The sequence below is a fragment of the Anomaloglossus baeobatrachus genome, chromosome 2 (assembly GCF_048569485.1).
Source record: "Anomaloglossus baeobatrachus isolate aAnoBae1 chromosome 2, aAnoBae1.hap1, whole genome shotgun sequence".
NCBI classification, from domain to species: Eukaryota; Metazoa; Chordata; class Amphibia; order Anura; family Aromobatidae; genus Anomaloglossus; species Anomaloglossus baeobatrachus.
The window spans coordinates 760,387,901-760,404,395 of record NC_134354.1 but is presented as its reverse complement, the minus strand read 5'-3'; the positions used below and the strand labels follow the sequence as shown (position 1 = coordinate 760,404,395).

General features: G+C 46.8%; 1 protein-coding gene across 1 annotated transcript in view; it reads right to left on the bottom strand.

The window, feature by feature from the left end:
• Positions 1–7,030, bottom strand: part of LOC142290692 (transmembrane 4 L6 family member 1-like) — a 45,296-nt gene extending 38,266 nt beyond the window's left edge. The window contains exons 1-2 of the mRNA XM_075334684.1: positions 6,860–7,030; positions 306–371 (exon numbers count right to left, since the gene is read on the bottom strand). Of these exons, the coding sequence (XP_075190799.1) occupies positions 306–371; positions 6,860–7,030 (237 nt within the window). The remainder of the gene's footprint in view (positions 1–305; positions 372–6,859) is intronic.
• Between the last annotated feature and the right edge of the window lie 9,465 nt (positions 7,031–16,495).

Here is a 16,495-nt window from a genome sequence, read left to right as displayed (position 1 = left end):
CAGTCAGGGTCACCTTGGGCCACAACTAGAGTAAATTAGAATTCTAACTTTACCTTGAGGCACTCCATATTCTTTTACATCACAATTTTTTGTCTTGTTGTTTCCACAGTATTTTAATACATATTTAATAAAGGTATATGATTTATAGATAGTTTTTTTTTCTTCAGTGGGTCGGATGTTAATTTAGGGCTCCTTTTTTGATGTTATCTGGCTTTGGTCGCTTGGTGATCAAGTTAAAAATTGAGAATGCCCCTTTAAGAAACCGTCATTTCCTGAATCCATTAGCTAGACATGATGTTCCTTACCCCGCATCTGTTGGCACAGCATCCATCTCCACCCGCGCCAATCATCATAAATGCCGGAAGGAAGACCTGAAGAAGAATGGAGAATCATGAGTGTAGGCTGAGATCACAGAGCGCCTTCACGTGGCACAAATGGAGATGTCTTCGTGGCCGCGTGAATAAACCCAAATCTGCTCTGGTTGGTGAAATAAATCCTTTCAATATCTTTCACCTGTTGTGGTTTTGTGGCCCAATTTAGGAAAATTGGCTTTTGCCTTTCTCTGCATTATGATAAAGCATGTGGATACCTTCTAGGACTTTTTTTTTTTTACCTAAATGCATGTATTTTTGGCTAAAATAATACGGTGTCATTAAAAAATGTTTGCACCGTCTGGCTTTTACCAGCCTTTGGAGGCTAAATGAGTTAACTGAGACTTGAACAGTAAACTAGTTCTGGGAAAATTTTACTCTTTTAGGCGGCTTTCAGACTACGTTTTTTTAACATGCATGCTGAACGTTTTTTTAACGCAAAAACGGATCCAGTGCAAATGCGTTTTCATTTCAATGCATTTGCAATGGACTCGCATCAACATGCGTTCACCTGCGTTTGCGTGCTGTATAGTCAGGATCCAGCGACTTGCAGTTTTTTAACTTTTCAAAAATGCTATTTGTAGCGTTTTTGAGATGCGTATAAATGCTACAAGTCGCTGGATCCTGACTAAACAGCACGCAAACGCATGTGACCGCTGGCATGCCGATAGACAGGATCTTGTGTGGCCAGAAACCAGCCTGGCGTGATCACAGTCTCTCCTCTCTCCTCTCTCCCCTTTCTCCTCTCACTCCTCTCCTCTCTCTCCCCTTTCTCCTCTCTTCTCTCTCTCTTCCTTCCCTCTCTCCTCTTTTCTCTCTCCTCGCTCTCCCCCATTCCTCACTCCCTCTCTCCTCTCTTCTCCTCTCTCATCTCTATCTCTCTCCTCTCGCTCTCCTCTCTCTACTCTCTTCTCTCTTCTCATCTGCTCTCTGCTCTCTTCTCGTGTCTCCCCTCTCTTCTCTCCTCTTCTCTCTTCTCTTCTCTCTACCCTCTTCTCCTCCCTTCTCTCTCCTCTCTCTCCTCTCCTCTCCCTCTCTGCTCTCCTCCCCTCTCCTCTCTCCCCTCTCTTTGCCTCTTTCCCCTCTTCTCCTCTCTCATCTCTCCTCCCTCCTCTCTCCTCTTTTCTCTCTCCTCTGCTCTCTCTCCCCTCTCCTCTCTCCCCTCTCCTCTCTCCCCTCTCTTTGACTCTCTCCCCTCTTCTCCTCTCTCATCTCTCCTCTCTTCTCTCTCTCCTCTCTTCTCTCACTCTCTATCTCTCTCCTCTCGCTCTCTTCTCTCTCTCCTCTCTTCTCCTCTCTCCTCTCTCTTCTCTCAGCTCTCTCCTCTTCTCTCTCCTCTCTTCTCCTCTCTTCTCTCCTCTCTGCTTTCTTCTCCTCTCTCCTCTCTTTTCCTCTCCTCTCTCTCTCCTCTTCTCTCTCCTCTCTTCTACTCTCTTCGCTCTTCTCCTCTCTTCTCTCTCTTCTCTCTCTCCTCTCTCCTCTCTTTTCCTCTCCTCTCTCTCTCTCCTCTTCTCTCTTCTCTCTTCTACTCTCTTCGCTCTTCTCCTCTCTTCTCTCTCTCCTCTCGCTCTCCTCTCGCTCTCCTATCGCTCTCCTCTCTCTTCTCTGCTCTCTTCTCTCTCCTCTCTTTTCCTCTCTCTCTCCCTCTATCTCTCCTCTCTCTCTTCTCTTCTCTCTCCTCCTCTCTGCTCTCTTCTCCTCTCTCCTCTTTTCCTCTCCTCTCCTCTCCTCTCTTCTCCTCTCTCCTCTCTTTTCCTCTCCTCTCTCTCTCCTCTCGCTCTCCTCTCTCCTCTCTGCTCTCTTCTCCTCTCTCCTCTCTTTTCCTCTCCTCTCTATCTCCCTCTATCTCTCTTCTCTCTCTCTTCTTTTCTCTCTCCTCTCTTCTCTCTTCTCCTCTCGCTCTCCTCTCTCTCTCTCTCTTCTCTTCTCTCTCCTCCTCTCTGCTCTCTTCTCCTCTCTCCTCTCTTTTCCTCTCCTCTCTCCTCTCTGCTCTCTTCTCCTCTCTCCTCTCTTTTCCTCTCCTCTCTCTCTCCCTCTATCTCTCTTCTCTCTCTCTTCTTTTCTCTCTCCTCTTCTCTCTTCTCCTCTCGCTCTCCTCTCTCTCCTCTCTCTCTCTCTCTCCTCTCTCTCTCTCCTCTCTCTCCCCTCTCTTTTCCTCTCCTCTCTCTCTCCTCTCCCTCTCTCTCCTCTCTCTCTCTCCTCTCTCTCTCCTCTCTTTTCCTCTCCTCTCTCTCTCCTTCTCCCTCTCCTCTCTCTTCCTCTCTCTCCTTCGCCTCTCTCTCGTCTCTCTTTTGCCCTCAGCTGCGTCTGAATTTCCAGTGTCACGTTCAGTTCCCTTCACTCCCGATCACGACCCCAATGCCCGCCCATAAACTTCAAGTGACAGGATGCTGTAAAATAACCTATGCGTTTCTCTTTCCAAAAACAGGATCCGCTTTTGCAGCAAAAAAAGTTCATGAGACAAGTTAAAAAACGTAGTGTGAAAGCCGCCTTATCTGTTTGTTTCTGAACTCACCTGTGCCGATTTACTCCCAAAGAGCACATCAAGGTTGAGCTGAACTTTGATGTGGTCATAAACTAGCTTAGAAGAGCTTCAAAAAATACAGATACTCTTCATGAGAACGAGATCAATGACTGATTAACTGAAATCAGAAATGAGCAAGGAAATAAAAAGCGTGTAAGAGTCAAAGGGTGAATTTTTTTTTATAAAGCCCAACTGCAAAAACAATTTTTTGCCTGAAATACATACATAAAAAACAACTTTTATGCTGAATGGCTTTTTTTTTTTTTTAGCAAAGCTCTGAATTTCATTCATAAATCATTCTCGACGTAAAAGCTTGGTGAAGTAATGTGCACCCAGTTTATTACAACCTGTGTTCCTGGTTATCAATTTGTGCCATCTTTTGATTGTCTATGTACAACATAAGCAACAAAAAGTTATGTTTTTTTTGCATACAATCGAGTAGCATAAACATTATATAAAGTCCGGAATATTTGGCTTTCGGATGAAATTTCTGTAAAATGTAAGTCATTCACCCTATAGTGATTTGATCATGACAGTCGGACAGTTAAGTCGAAGCAGCAATGGAGATTTCCTCATCTCAGACAATTTATTGAAACAGAATCCAATACCAGTGGTGGGTATACCCCCTAAAATGTCATTGTCTCAATAACTTGTGGCCTTGAGCATCTGGTATGGACGTCTCCTGCTGATCACAAGCGGAGTTATTGTCTGCGGAGGCATGGTACTCCACTATTTTCAAAGGAAGGCCCTCAGGTCATTGAGGTTCTGGATACAGAGTTACGGCCACTCAGCCGATCCCATAGGTTTTCTATGAGATTCAGGTCTGGAGAAAGTGCAGCCGCTCCATTTGAGGTCCCCCAGTCTCCAGCAGCCGTTCCCTAATGATGTGACCGTGATGAGCTGGAGCATTGTCCTCCATGAAGATGAGATCAGGCTGGTGTTGTTCATGCAGAGGCACAATGAATGGATTATGGTGTCATTCCAGTAGTTGGGGCTGTCACTGTACCATTTACAAGGTGGAGGGCCGTTCTGTATTGACTAGACACACCTGCACCTACTGTAACACCACCACCAAAGGCTTCTCTGGTGACAGCAGTAGCTGATACATAGTGCTCTCCTTGACGTATCCAACACAGTTGGCGGCCATCATTTCTGCTCAATGTGATTCGGCTTTCATCAGTGAACAGCACTGAGGCCACTGGTTCCTCGTCCAGTGTAGATGATGCCTGTGCGTGGTGGTGAGGACAGGTAGCTTGCAGGTCATCTAGGATGCAGACTGCACTGATGTAAATGGTTTTGAATGGTCTGATGTGACACTTGGGGGCCTCTCACCTCCATTAAATGTGCCTTGAGTTGTGTGGCATTCATAACTCAGTTACAAACGGCGTTGTTCACAATGAAGTGGTCATCAGTGTGGGATGTGCCCAATAAACGTCCACTTCTCCCTTTCTGTGACTCTTCCAGTCTCTCTGTATCTTTTTACAACCTGCTGGTGACACTCTGAGCTCAGTGGCCACTTCCGTCTGAGAACATCCTGCATGAATCCTCACAATGGTGTGGTACTGCTGATCAATTGTTAGGTGTCGTCTTCATCTCATGATGTCAAAATGTGAAAAGCACGATGAGGAAGAGTGATTATTACCAAATCTAATTGAGGCCTGAAATTGGGAAATTCATGGATCAGACACTTGTGAATTTTGCCATTAAGCTCCTTGTTAGAGAACAGCAAGTTGCGCAAAAGGTCCTGAAACATTGAACAGTGGGAAATGAGCAGTCGGAAGATAAGAGAAAGTCGCCTTAAATTCACCTGAAAAGGTCAGAGGGCATTATAGGATCATCCTGAAATTTCACTCGAAATCCAAATATCCCTAACTTTTCATGAATAGTGTATCTGTTACATGGCAGTTGGCCACAATCGCGTTTAGAAAGACCCACCAACTTTCCAGAAAATTGGCAGTACTGAGGCAAAAAGTATCAACATTTCTGCACAAATGCCTTTTGCACAAAATTTTGAAACTTGAAAACGGACATAGAGGGAATGATATATTTTTCATGCCATATAAGCCCCATGAGTATATAGTGTGAGCTGTGACATCACCTATTGTGCATGGCAGATTGTGTGCTATTTACTGTATATAGAGGTGTTATCAGTCATTGTACAGAAGGAGGAGGAGGTGATCTGTGATATCACCTATTGTGAATAGTGGATCCTGTGCTAATTACTGTCTATAGAGGTGTTTTCCGTCATTGAACAGAAGGAGGAGGAGGTGAGATGTGATATCTCCTATTGTGATTGGTGGATCCTGTGTTATATAATGTATTTAGGAGTGTTTTCAGTCATTGTGCAGGAGGAGGAGGATGTAAGCTATGACCTCATATATTGTGAGTGGTGAATCCTGTATTAACGTCTGTATATTGAGGTGTTATCAGTCATTGTACAGGAGGAGGAAGTGAGCTGTGACATCACCTATTGTGAATGATGGATCCTGTGTTATCTACTGTATATAGAGGTGTTATCAGCCATTATACAGTAGGAGGGTGGAGATGAGCTGTGTTATAATCCGGAACCATGGAAGACCACCATAAATCATTGGTAAAAGGTGACAAGAGCATTGGCAACTAATCTGGCCGCCATCCCCTTACTAACCATCAACACTAGACGTAGCCGAGGGGTGAACTAACATCCTGTGCACCGCGAACCCAGCCGGAGAACTAACTATCCTAAAGGAAGGAAAGATGAATAACTCTCTGCCTCAGAAAATAGATAAAGAATAGCAAGCCCCCCACATTCAAAGACTGCGGTGATATAGGAAAACACAATACACAGATAGATGATAGGATTAGCAAAAGGTGAGGCCCTACTGACTAAATAGGACAGGATAGGAAAGGGACTGATGGTGGCCAGAGAAAACCCTACAAAAATCCAAAAATTTGATAATACAAAAAGCCCTCAGATCTGAACTCCGTCCTATACCAGGCGCTCGTCATACCAATGAACAGAAAGCAGGAACCATTACAAATTCAAGAAGCAACAAACACATGGACTAATAGGAGCAATACTCCAAACATAGCTGCAGGGAGCTTCCCAGCTAAGCAACTGAGAGGGAAGATCCCTGCATGCAAATAAACTGACAATCACCACAGCATATGACAAACCCAGATAAGAGCAAAAAGAACCAAACAACAAATAAAGAGCCAAGCACTTATCTGGGGTAGGTGTGGTCTGGAGCAGGATGAAGCAGGCTGGTGAACAAAGAACAACTGACATCCGGCATAGCCTGCTATCAAACCAGGGTTTAAATAGGCAGAGAGATATCAATGGAAACGCCCATTGCTCAACACACCTGGTCTCTGTCCAAACCATTCCTGGCCACAAGAGGGAGCCTCCCAGCAGCAAAAGCATAACTGACATTCACAACAGAGCTGTGACATCACCTATTGTGGATGGTGGATCCTGTGTTATCTGCTGTATATGGAGGTATTATCTGTCATTGTACAGGAAGTGGAGGAGGTGAGCTGTGACATCATCTGTGTTGTTTTCTGTATATTTTCAGTCAATGTAATTCTTCAGGATGATAATGAGACTGCTGAAAAGTCACTAGTAAAGAACAGAACATATGAGTCTGGTATAATACCCAGTGGCCAGTGACATGTAAAATGTTTATATATTGAAAATTAATTTGATAGATGATGAATGTGAACACTGTACTTAACATGGAAGCCTTATGCGGCACTATACGGCAATATTATAGGGACACATGTTCAACTAATTTTACAGGTAACATTTAGAACTGTATGATGATATTATGGCATGACATAGTATTATCAGTAAGAAAACCCTATGTGTGGGCCGTATTGTGTGGCCGTTACATCACTGACAGTTTTATGTATCATTCTATAAACACGGTAGTACATTGCTGTTCTATAATATGTCTCAGGTTATAAATATGTCATATGGACTCACCAATAATCCAGCTCCAACAATTCCATGGAAAAACCAGACAAAATCTGTAATCTGTTCCACTTCTGGGATTTTTCCATTTGGGAAATACAGAAGAAGATTTGCAACAATAGCGCAGACTCCCAATGGGAATAGAGCTTTGCCAATAAACTTTGCACATTTCCCCGTGCACATGGTCAGGTCACACTGCAATGACAGACATTATATATTGTTGTAAATCATTTATGGAAGTCATTTTATGTATAGGAATATAACTACTATAATAATGCCCCCTATATACAAGAATATAACTACTATAATACTGCCCCCTATGTACAAGAATATAACTACTATAATACTGCCCCCTATGTACAAGAATATAACTACTATAATACTTCCCCCTATGTACAAGAATATAACTGCTATAATACTGCCCCCTATGTACAAGAATATATCTACTATAATACTGCCCCCTATATACAAGAATATAACTACTATAATACTGCCCCCCATGTACAAGAATATAACTACTATAATACTGCCCCCTATGTACAAGAATATAACTACTATAATACTGCCCCCTATGTACAAGAATATAACTACTATAATACTGCCCCTATGTACAAGAATATAACTACTATAATACTGCCCCTATGTACAAGAATATAACTACTATAATACTGCCCCCTATGTACAAGAATATATCTACTATAATACTGCCCCCTATATACAAGAATATAACTACTATAATACTGCCCCCCATGTACAAGAATATAACTACTATAATACTGCCCCCTATGTACAAGAATATAACTGCTATAATACTGCCCCCTATGTACAAGAATATAACTACTATAATACTGCCCCCTATGTACAAGAATATAACTGCTATAATACTGCCTCCTATGTACAAGAATATAACTACTATAATGCTGTCCCTTTGTACAATAATATAACTACTATAATACTGCCCTTATGTACAAGAATATACTGTAACTACTATAATACTGCCCCCTATGTACAAGAATATAACTACTATAATTCTGCCCCTATAGACAAGAATATAACTACTATAATACTGCCCCTATGTACAAGAATATAACTACTATAATACTGCCCCTATGTACAAGAATATAACTACTATAATACTGCTCCTATGTACAAGAATATATCTACTATAATACTGCCCCTATGTACAAGAATATAACTACTATAATACTGCTCCTATGTACAAGAATATATCTACTATAATACTGCCCCTATGTACAAGAATATAACTACTATAATACTGCCCCTATGTATAATAATATAACTACTATAATACTGCTCCTATGTACAATAATATAACTACTATAATACTGCCCCTATGTATAATAATATAACTACTATAATACTGCCCCTATGTACAAGAATATAACTACTATAATACTGCCCCTATGTACAATAATATAACTACTATAATACTGCCCCTATGTACAATAATATAAGTACTATAATACTGCCCCTATGTACAAGAATAACTACTATAATACTGCCCCTATGTATAATAATATAACTACTATAATACTGCTACTATGTACAAGAGTATAACTACTATAATACTGCCGCTATGTACAAGAATATAACTACTATGATACTGCCCCTATGTACAAGAATATAACTGCTATAATACTGCCCCTATGTATAAAAATATAACTGCTATAATACTGCTACTATGTACAAGAGTATAACTACTATAATACTGCCGCTATGTACAAGAATATAACTACTATAATACTGCCCCCTATGTACAAGAATATAACTACTATAATACTGCTCCTATGTACAGGAATATAACTACTATAATACTTCCCCCTATGTAGAAGAATATGACTACTATAATACTGCCCCTATGTACAAGAATATAACTGCTATAATACTGCCTCTATGTACAAGAATAACTACTATAATACTGCCCCTATGTATAATAATATAACTACTATAATACTGCTACTATGTACAAGAGTATAACTACTATAATACTGCCGCTATGTACAAGAATATAACTACTATAATACTACCCCTACGTACAAGAATATAACTACTATAATACTGCCCCTATGTACAAGAATATAACTGCTATAATACTGCCCCTATGTATAAAAATATAACTGCTATAATACTGCTACTATGTACAAGAGTATAACTACTATAATACTGCCGCTATGTACAAGAATATAACTACTATAATACTGCCCCCTATGTACGAGAATATAACTACTATAATACTGCTCCTATGTACAGGAATATAACTACTATAATACTTCCCCTTATGTAGAAGAATATGACTACTATAATACTGCCCCTATGTACAAGAATATAACTGCTATAATACTGCCTCTATGTACAAGAATATAACTGCTATAATACTGCTACTATGTACAAGAGTATAACTACTATAATACTGCCCCTATGTACAAGAATATATGTGACGCCCTGGCAAAACCAGGTAGTCACAGTTAGGCCCCTGCACAACACCGTTCCCTCATTAGGAAAAACACAGTCAACCAGAAAGCCCTAGTCACCCCCTCTTAGGGAAAGATAGACACACCAGTGGGCGTGACCAGGCAGTTGGAACACGCCCACCTAGGGGTCTAGACAGCCCGGGGCGGGAAAACAGGCAGATCAGTTGAGTTTTAGTCTGAAGTTCAGTTTGGAGAGGAGTGTGGGCTGGGGCTAGGTGTAATCCCAGCAGGACAAAGAGTTCAAGTTGAACAGTACCAGGGTAGGAGCCCTGGTGCCACTGGCTATGAGGCAGACGGTGGTCTCCGTCAGCAGGAGACGGGAAGACGGCTCAGCAGAACGAAACTAACAGGCTTGAAAAAGAAGTGCCGGCAAAAGACCAAGGGGGGCGGGTGAAGATTCTGCAGCATGTGACCAAGCAGATAAAGGGCAGGGACTCCAGGATCCTGCTACCCTTCTTGTTCCTGGATATCATCGGAGCAACATGGCCGACCCGTCTGGCAAGCCCGAGCCCGGAACAGCCGCTTGGGTAGAAGCCTAGACAGAGCGGATGTGCCGCCGGATCCAGGCACAGGCGCGCTTCATCCTCGAACGATGGACGGCCGAGATGGCGGAGCTAGTGGCAGCCGTTCGGGTCAGCAAACTGGAGGCAACCTCGGAGGAGCGGGTAAGCGACCCACGCCCCTATGTCCTTAAGGGACCGGCCGGTCAGGCTGAGGGGCCCGGTCTGTCCCTGCCCGCCACGCTGCCTCCCTCGCCGCCCGCACCTGCTGCTGACACCCCACTCGGTCCGCTGCCACCAGCACCGGCAGCGGTACCCGTTCAACCGGCCCGCGAGGACCTTCCAGCAGAAGCCGCCCAGGGCACGCCCATCACCGCCCCGGCACCCATCCCGGCCACACGCCGAACCAGCGCCCGGAAGGTGACCCGTCCGGTCATGAACCCGATCACAGCCCCGGTCCAGGAGGACGCCGTGCTGGAGATGACAATGGCCCCGGCAGCCCGCCCGGCCACGGCGGCGGCGGTCCCCGACCAGAAGCCGGCACAGCAAGTCATGCTGGCCACTCCCAGGCTCCCAGCCTGGTCTAAGGCGCAGCAGGGCTGCATCTGCAAGGCAGCAGAACAGGCCACGTCATAGCGGGGTCCCCTATTGCCAAAGGTGCCGGTCGTAGCCTGAATGGCGGGACTCCGGCTGGGCCCAGCCCCGCACAGGTGGAACCGGAGCAGGCCGAAGATGCTCCATACTGGGAGCGGCAGTGGCGCCAGCTGGGGAAGGAGATCGCCGCCCGAGAGAAGAGGAAGGCAGAGGTCCTGTCCCGGACTTATACTGAGGGACAATCTCCGGAATGCCACTTACCGGGTGAGGGGCCCAACGTATGAAGGCCAGGTTCCAGGCTTGGACGCAGAAATATTTGTGTCCCGCAGGGACGTGGCCCCTCATCTGTCCGTTGCCCACCCCGACCGGGACCTGGAACCCGGAGAACTGGTGACCTAGCCACGGCACTGCAGTGAGAGGGGCAGTTTGCCCTGGACGTCTGGAGGAGGGTGAGAATGGGAGCCCAGCTGCACGTCCACCCCTCTCCACCATTCTCTGGTCCCGAATCTGATGAAGGTTAAGAAAGTTAGGTAGTGGTTCCCGGCTACCAAAAAGTTAAAGTTCCCCGTTGGGACTGTCTGTGATTCCCGGTTTACATTTCCCGTTAAACCCCCGGACCTATCCTGGACTTGGGCAAGGGGTGCCAGCCTGTGTTTTAGTGGTGGCACTAGGGATAGGTTGTTTTGGGTGGGTGAAGTGAGAAGGACCCGGTCCGTCCTGTCCCGGTCCGTCCTGTCCCGGTTGTTTTGTGTGTGCAACGTTTAAGAAACATGCCTCCCGTAAGGGAAAAACAAAAATATACTTAATGTAAATATGTTATTATGCTTGTAACATGTTTTATCCCCTTCTTTTTTTAGTTAAAATAAACGGTGGTGGTCGGACAGCGGACGGTCTGTGTTTAACCAAGGGGGAGTGTGACGCCCTGGCAAAACCAGGTAGTCACAGTTAGGCCCCTGCATAATACCTTCCCTCATTAGGAAACACAAAGCCGACCTAAAACCCTAGTCACCCCCCCTTAGGGAACGATAGACACACCAGTGGGCGTGACCAGGCGGTTGGCACACGCCCACCCAGGGGTCTAGACAGCCCGGGGCGGGAAAACAGATCAGTCAGATATGCTTTAGAGTTCAAGTTGAGAGGAGAGAGCTGGGGCTAGGTGTAGTCCCAGCAGGAGAAAGAGTTCAAGTTAAACGGTGCCAGGGTAGGAGCCCTGGTGCCACTGGCTAGGAGGCAGACGGTGGTCTCCGTCAGCAGGAGACGGGAAGATGGCTCGGCAGAACCGAGGGGACTGGAACAGGGTTGTAGCCCGCCGGTACCGACACGGGGAACCGACCCGGAAACCGTAGCACAAAGGGGGGGTACTCGGACCCTAAAGCCAGAAACCGGAAACTAGCGGACTGGTTAATTAACCGATTGAGGCCAGGATTAGAGGTTCTGTCCCACCCAAAGTCCCTCTTAGAAGACAACAGCCCACCGGTTAGGTATAAGAGGTCACCGCCAGGGCCCATAGATCCCATGGGCCACCGTCTGCGGGCACAGCTCCTTAGGCCACATCCAGCCGGGAGCGGACTCCTACGTTTTACACTGGGAAGTAATTTCTACTTAAAAGCAGTGCAGGAAAAGGATAGAGACCACCAACCGGGTGGGGGACCAGAACGCAACCAGCCGCGGCACCGGCCACCATCACCTTGGTTTACCAGAGACTTGTGTTTTACTAACTGTGAGTACACCAGCACCCCCTGCGGTTGCCATCCCCTCCACCCTGTAACAGCAGCGGTGGTGTCCCACCTCACCACACACCGTGGGTGGCGTCACGAACTTAATACGACCCAGCCCGTACATATACGTCCCCCCATTTATTCGACGTGTCCGCGAGATCCCCGGGTCCGGAGACCCTCGAGCCACCACCCCTGAAGGCCCGGATCCAAGTAGCACCGGCTGCTGGTACGAGGGCGGCACACTATCCCCGGATCTCCTTTTGCTACTAAGTCCCAAACTTCAAGGTCAGTGAGGTCCTTGATGGTCCCCTCACTGTGTAGATTTTTTCAGGTCTGCCTGGAGCTTTTGTCTGACCTAGAATTCTGTACCCCGTTGGTGCATAGTTCCTGGAGTACTCTACCATACTCCACCGGCAACTAACCGCCTGGGCCCTCAGGTCACTGTTCACTCCACCACTTCCACCATTAATGTGTCTCTTCTCCCCTGTCTGACTCTGTCTGCCCCTCCCAGCTGGTCGTCTAGTGGACTGAAGTGGCTCCACCTCTAGGTGGCCATCCATTGGTCCGACCCTAGCCTTGTACCATTCTATGGGGGATGATTGGGGAAAAACAGGGATTAGCTGGAGTGTTTGTGTGTTACCAACACTGGTTTTCTGGGTCCCTAGGGGGTAGGCCCTACATCCTCATGGAGATGCAGTAATTTGTAGCTCCCTGATTGCTTCAGGGGTGCTACACACTACTCACTTCTATTTTACAGACCAAATTAGTGCATGTCACATAGCCCACACCAGGGCCAAGGGGCACTCGGAACCGGGCCGCGGTTCTGTCCTTTGGGAGGTCATGGCGGCAGGGCCCAACTCCGTGACCCTGGCGGTGTCGTTTAAATGAGGGATATATACAGGGGATAAGTAGTGATGCCACCTGTGGTCTTCGGCTAGGTATGGCCGACGCTGCTTAGACGGGACCGCTGGGGCAGATGGTGACGCAGCTAAGATGGTACAGCTCCCCACAGGTGGAGCTGGGACCCCAGGGCAACCGTAGCCAGTTTTTAGCCAGTGAAATGTTTGGGCAGCACGGGGCTGGCAGCACAGGCAATAACTCCAGGACACAGCGGGGTGCAGTCACAGGTTCTTTACTCATAGTTGTCAGTTCCAGATTATCATGGCCTGTCAGTCAAATGCTGCCCTTGGAGTGCTGAGCCCTGCGGTGACGGGATCCAGCCAATCCCCAACTAATTCAGAGGCACAAGACCGGTTCACCTTTCTGTGTCCCTTTCCTGGTCGACTTCCTGCGCTGGCTTCGCCCTCCTGCTCTGCGTCTCTCACACACTGCCCTAAGCCAGTGTCCACGGACCCTGTTTGGGAGGCCCTTCTGCCTAATCTTCTGGCCCTCTGTGGTCACCTTTTCAGTGAATTTGTGTGTGGTTTGTGGCTTCGGCACATGAAGTTACCTCGACCTCCGGTTTCGCTAGCTGAGCCTTGTAGTTCTCCACTAGTCTGGGGCCAGTCCCTTTGCGGCCTAGTCCTTCCACACCGGTACTTTGGTTGTTGATGCGAGCCCATGAGTGAATCTCTGACTTCCCGTGGTTCTAGGACCCCTTCTTCCTTTCTTTCCACCTGGCCCTAGGGCGAGCTCTTCCGTTTCCAGTCCCCAGGACCTCTCCCCTCCGCTTCCTACTTTGTTCTTTCTCCTACTCGTTCTTCTAAGTGTCCACCCAGTAACTAACTCGATCTCCAGACTGGTTCCAAGACTGTGCTTTCCCTAAGGAGCAACTCACCTGGACCAAGGCCTGATAGAGTGTGTGTGTGTGTGTTTTTTTGTGTGTAAAGGCTGCTTTACACGCAGCTACATTGTTAGCAATGTCGCTCGTGAAAGCACCCGCCCTCGTCGTTTGTGCGTCATGGGCAAATCGCTGCCCGTGGCGCACAATATCGCTAGGAGCCGTCACACGGACTTACCTTCCTAGCGACGTCGCTGTGGCCGGCGAACAGCCTCTTTTCTAAGGGGGCGGTTTGAGCGGCGTCACAGCGACGTCTCACGGCAGGCGTCCAATAGAAGCGGAGGGGTGGAGAGCAGCCGCATGAAAGTCACGCCCACCTCGTTGCCGGAGGACGCAGGTATGGTGTTGTTCGTCGTTCCTGGGGTGTCACACGTAGCGATGTGTGCTGCCTCAGGAACGACGAACAACCTGTGTCCAGCACCAGCAACGATATTTAGGAAATGGACGACGTGTCAACAATCAACGATTTGGTGAGTATTTTGCATCGTTAGCGGTCGCTCGTATGTGTCACACGCAATGACGTCGCTAACGAGGCCGGATGTGCAACACGAATTCCGTGACCCCAACGACATCTCGTTAGCGATCTCGTTAGCGATGTCGTTGCGTGTAAAGCCCCCTTAACAGTTTGTGTGCTCCTCCTTACCAGGGAATGGGGTCCCACACCTCTGGCTGAGGTGCAGTACCTCTGTGGAGATTGGACCCTCAGGGGTGCCACACATGTAATAGTAAGGCAGCTCCTACACCCAGCGTCTGGGATGACCCGCGCACAGAGTCATGTCTACAATCTATGGATGTGACTGGTCCAATAATATGAGGACTTCATTTCTACTTATCCAAAGGGGTTGTCCCATAAACAACATATCGCATTTCTCCTATCAGGCCATTGTAGGCGGTCATGAGTACATTAACCCTACAATCCTCAGTGTGAATAAAGAGTTACTTAAAGGGAATCTGTCACCCCCTTTGACCATTTTAAGCTATTACTATGGGCATACAGGTAAAAGGATGGTGAAAGTAGTCTTACCTGTATGCCTCATAGTAGAAGCTTTGTTCCAGAAATATTACTTTAGATCACTATATCCAAATTAGCCTACTGGGTGTTGTGCTTCGGCTACTGGGCAGTTGCTTCCTTGTAAGAAATCCTCACCTCCCTGCCTCATTATCCTCTCTGTCACCTCCTCTCAGCGTCACAGCTGGCAAATGCCGCACGTGCGTAGTAGAGTATTCTTCAGCCTGCGTTCATTCACCCCCCATTGAATCCACTGTGCATGCGCTGGTGAGTCAGCTTCACTTCCACGGTGCGTTGTTCTAAGTTGTCTTCCCGAACACTCTACTGCGCATGCGCAAGATTTACCAGCTGTGAAGCTGTGACTGGAAGGATAATGCAGCACAGAGGCGGGGATTTCTTACAGTGAAGCAACTGCCCAGTAGCCGAAGTGCAACACCCAGTGGCCTGGTAGGTTAAGTTGCATATGGCGATCTAAAGTAATACTTCTGAAACAAGGCATCTACTATGAGGCCTACAGGTAAGACTACTTTCACCATCCTATTACCTGTATGTCCATAGTAAGAGCGTAAAGCGGTCAAGGGGGGTGACAGATTCCCTTTAACTTCTTCCTGTCACTTTGTAATATGGCTTGGGGCGGTAGCCGTGGGTGAGGAATTCATTTCTTGTGTCCCGGTACGTTACATGAAGTTGAGGGAGACCAACGGTTCTTTATAAACAGTGTTTTACTAAACAGCTAATCTTCTGTCTTCCTCTTAAAGGAGCTGATTTGCCAATATGGCTGCACTTAGCTTGCTGGCATTTATGGGACTGCAGCCGGGGCACTCACTTCATCTCACATTCTTTGTTCCATACTGGCCCATTATCTGTCTGAGTTGTAAACTTGGGGCCATACTGCTAGGCATTATACCTCAGTACCTGTCTCCAGTAGATCACTGTGACATCACTCTGTCAATTCTCTTTCTCTCGTTACTTAGGTTCACGCTATCCACTTCCTCGGTCTCCACTCACACTAGGGACACTCACGTCATGCAGCTCTGCCTCCTGACAAGACATTAGGTCTGCTTTTGCTGCACACTAGGCCCTATCTGAACTCCTGACAGGAAACTGTCTCTGTCCCTTAACTTTAGCCCTCCCACTCTGGGCAAGTCCCAAACATTAACTCTCACTCTCCCTGCTGTTAACCGAAATACAATATATCACTATTATTTATAGTTTTATACCCTGAAGAAGAAACCTTCTCTTGACTAATAAGCTATTTATTCATCCATCCTGGTCTCCTCCATTGGCAGTGCGGAATCTCTTATCTCTTGATACACTACTCTTCACCTTGCGGGTCCACAGCAGCCTTCTTTGTGCTTTTACTCGATGGTTGTGAATTTTCAACCCCAACCAAGTGAGCACACAACATTCCTGTGCACCCTGTACCACTATGGTAGTACCCTATTGCTTTGTCTCCTTTCCAGTTGCCATCCTTGATCTATCACTATTAGCACAGTTCACATTACACATCACAATTAGAAAACTATAAATACTGTATAAAGAGTAAGCAGCCAGA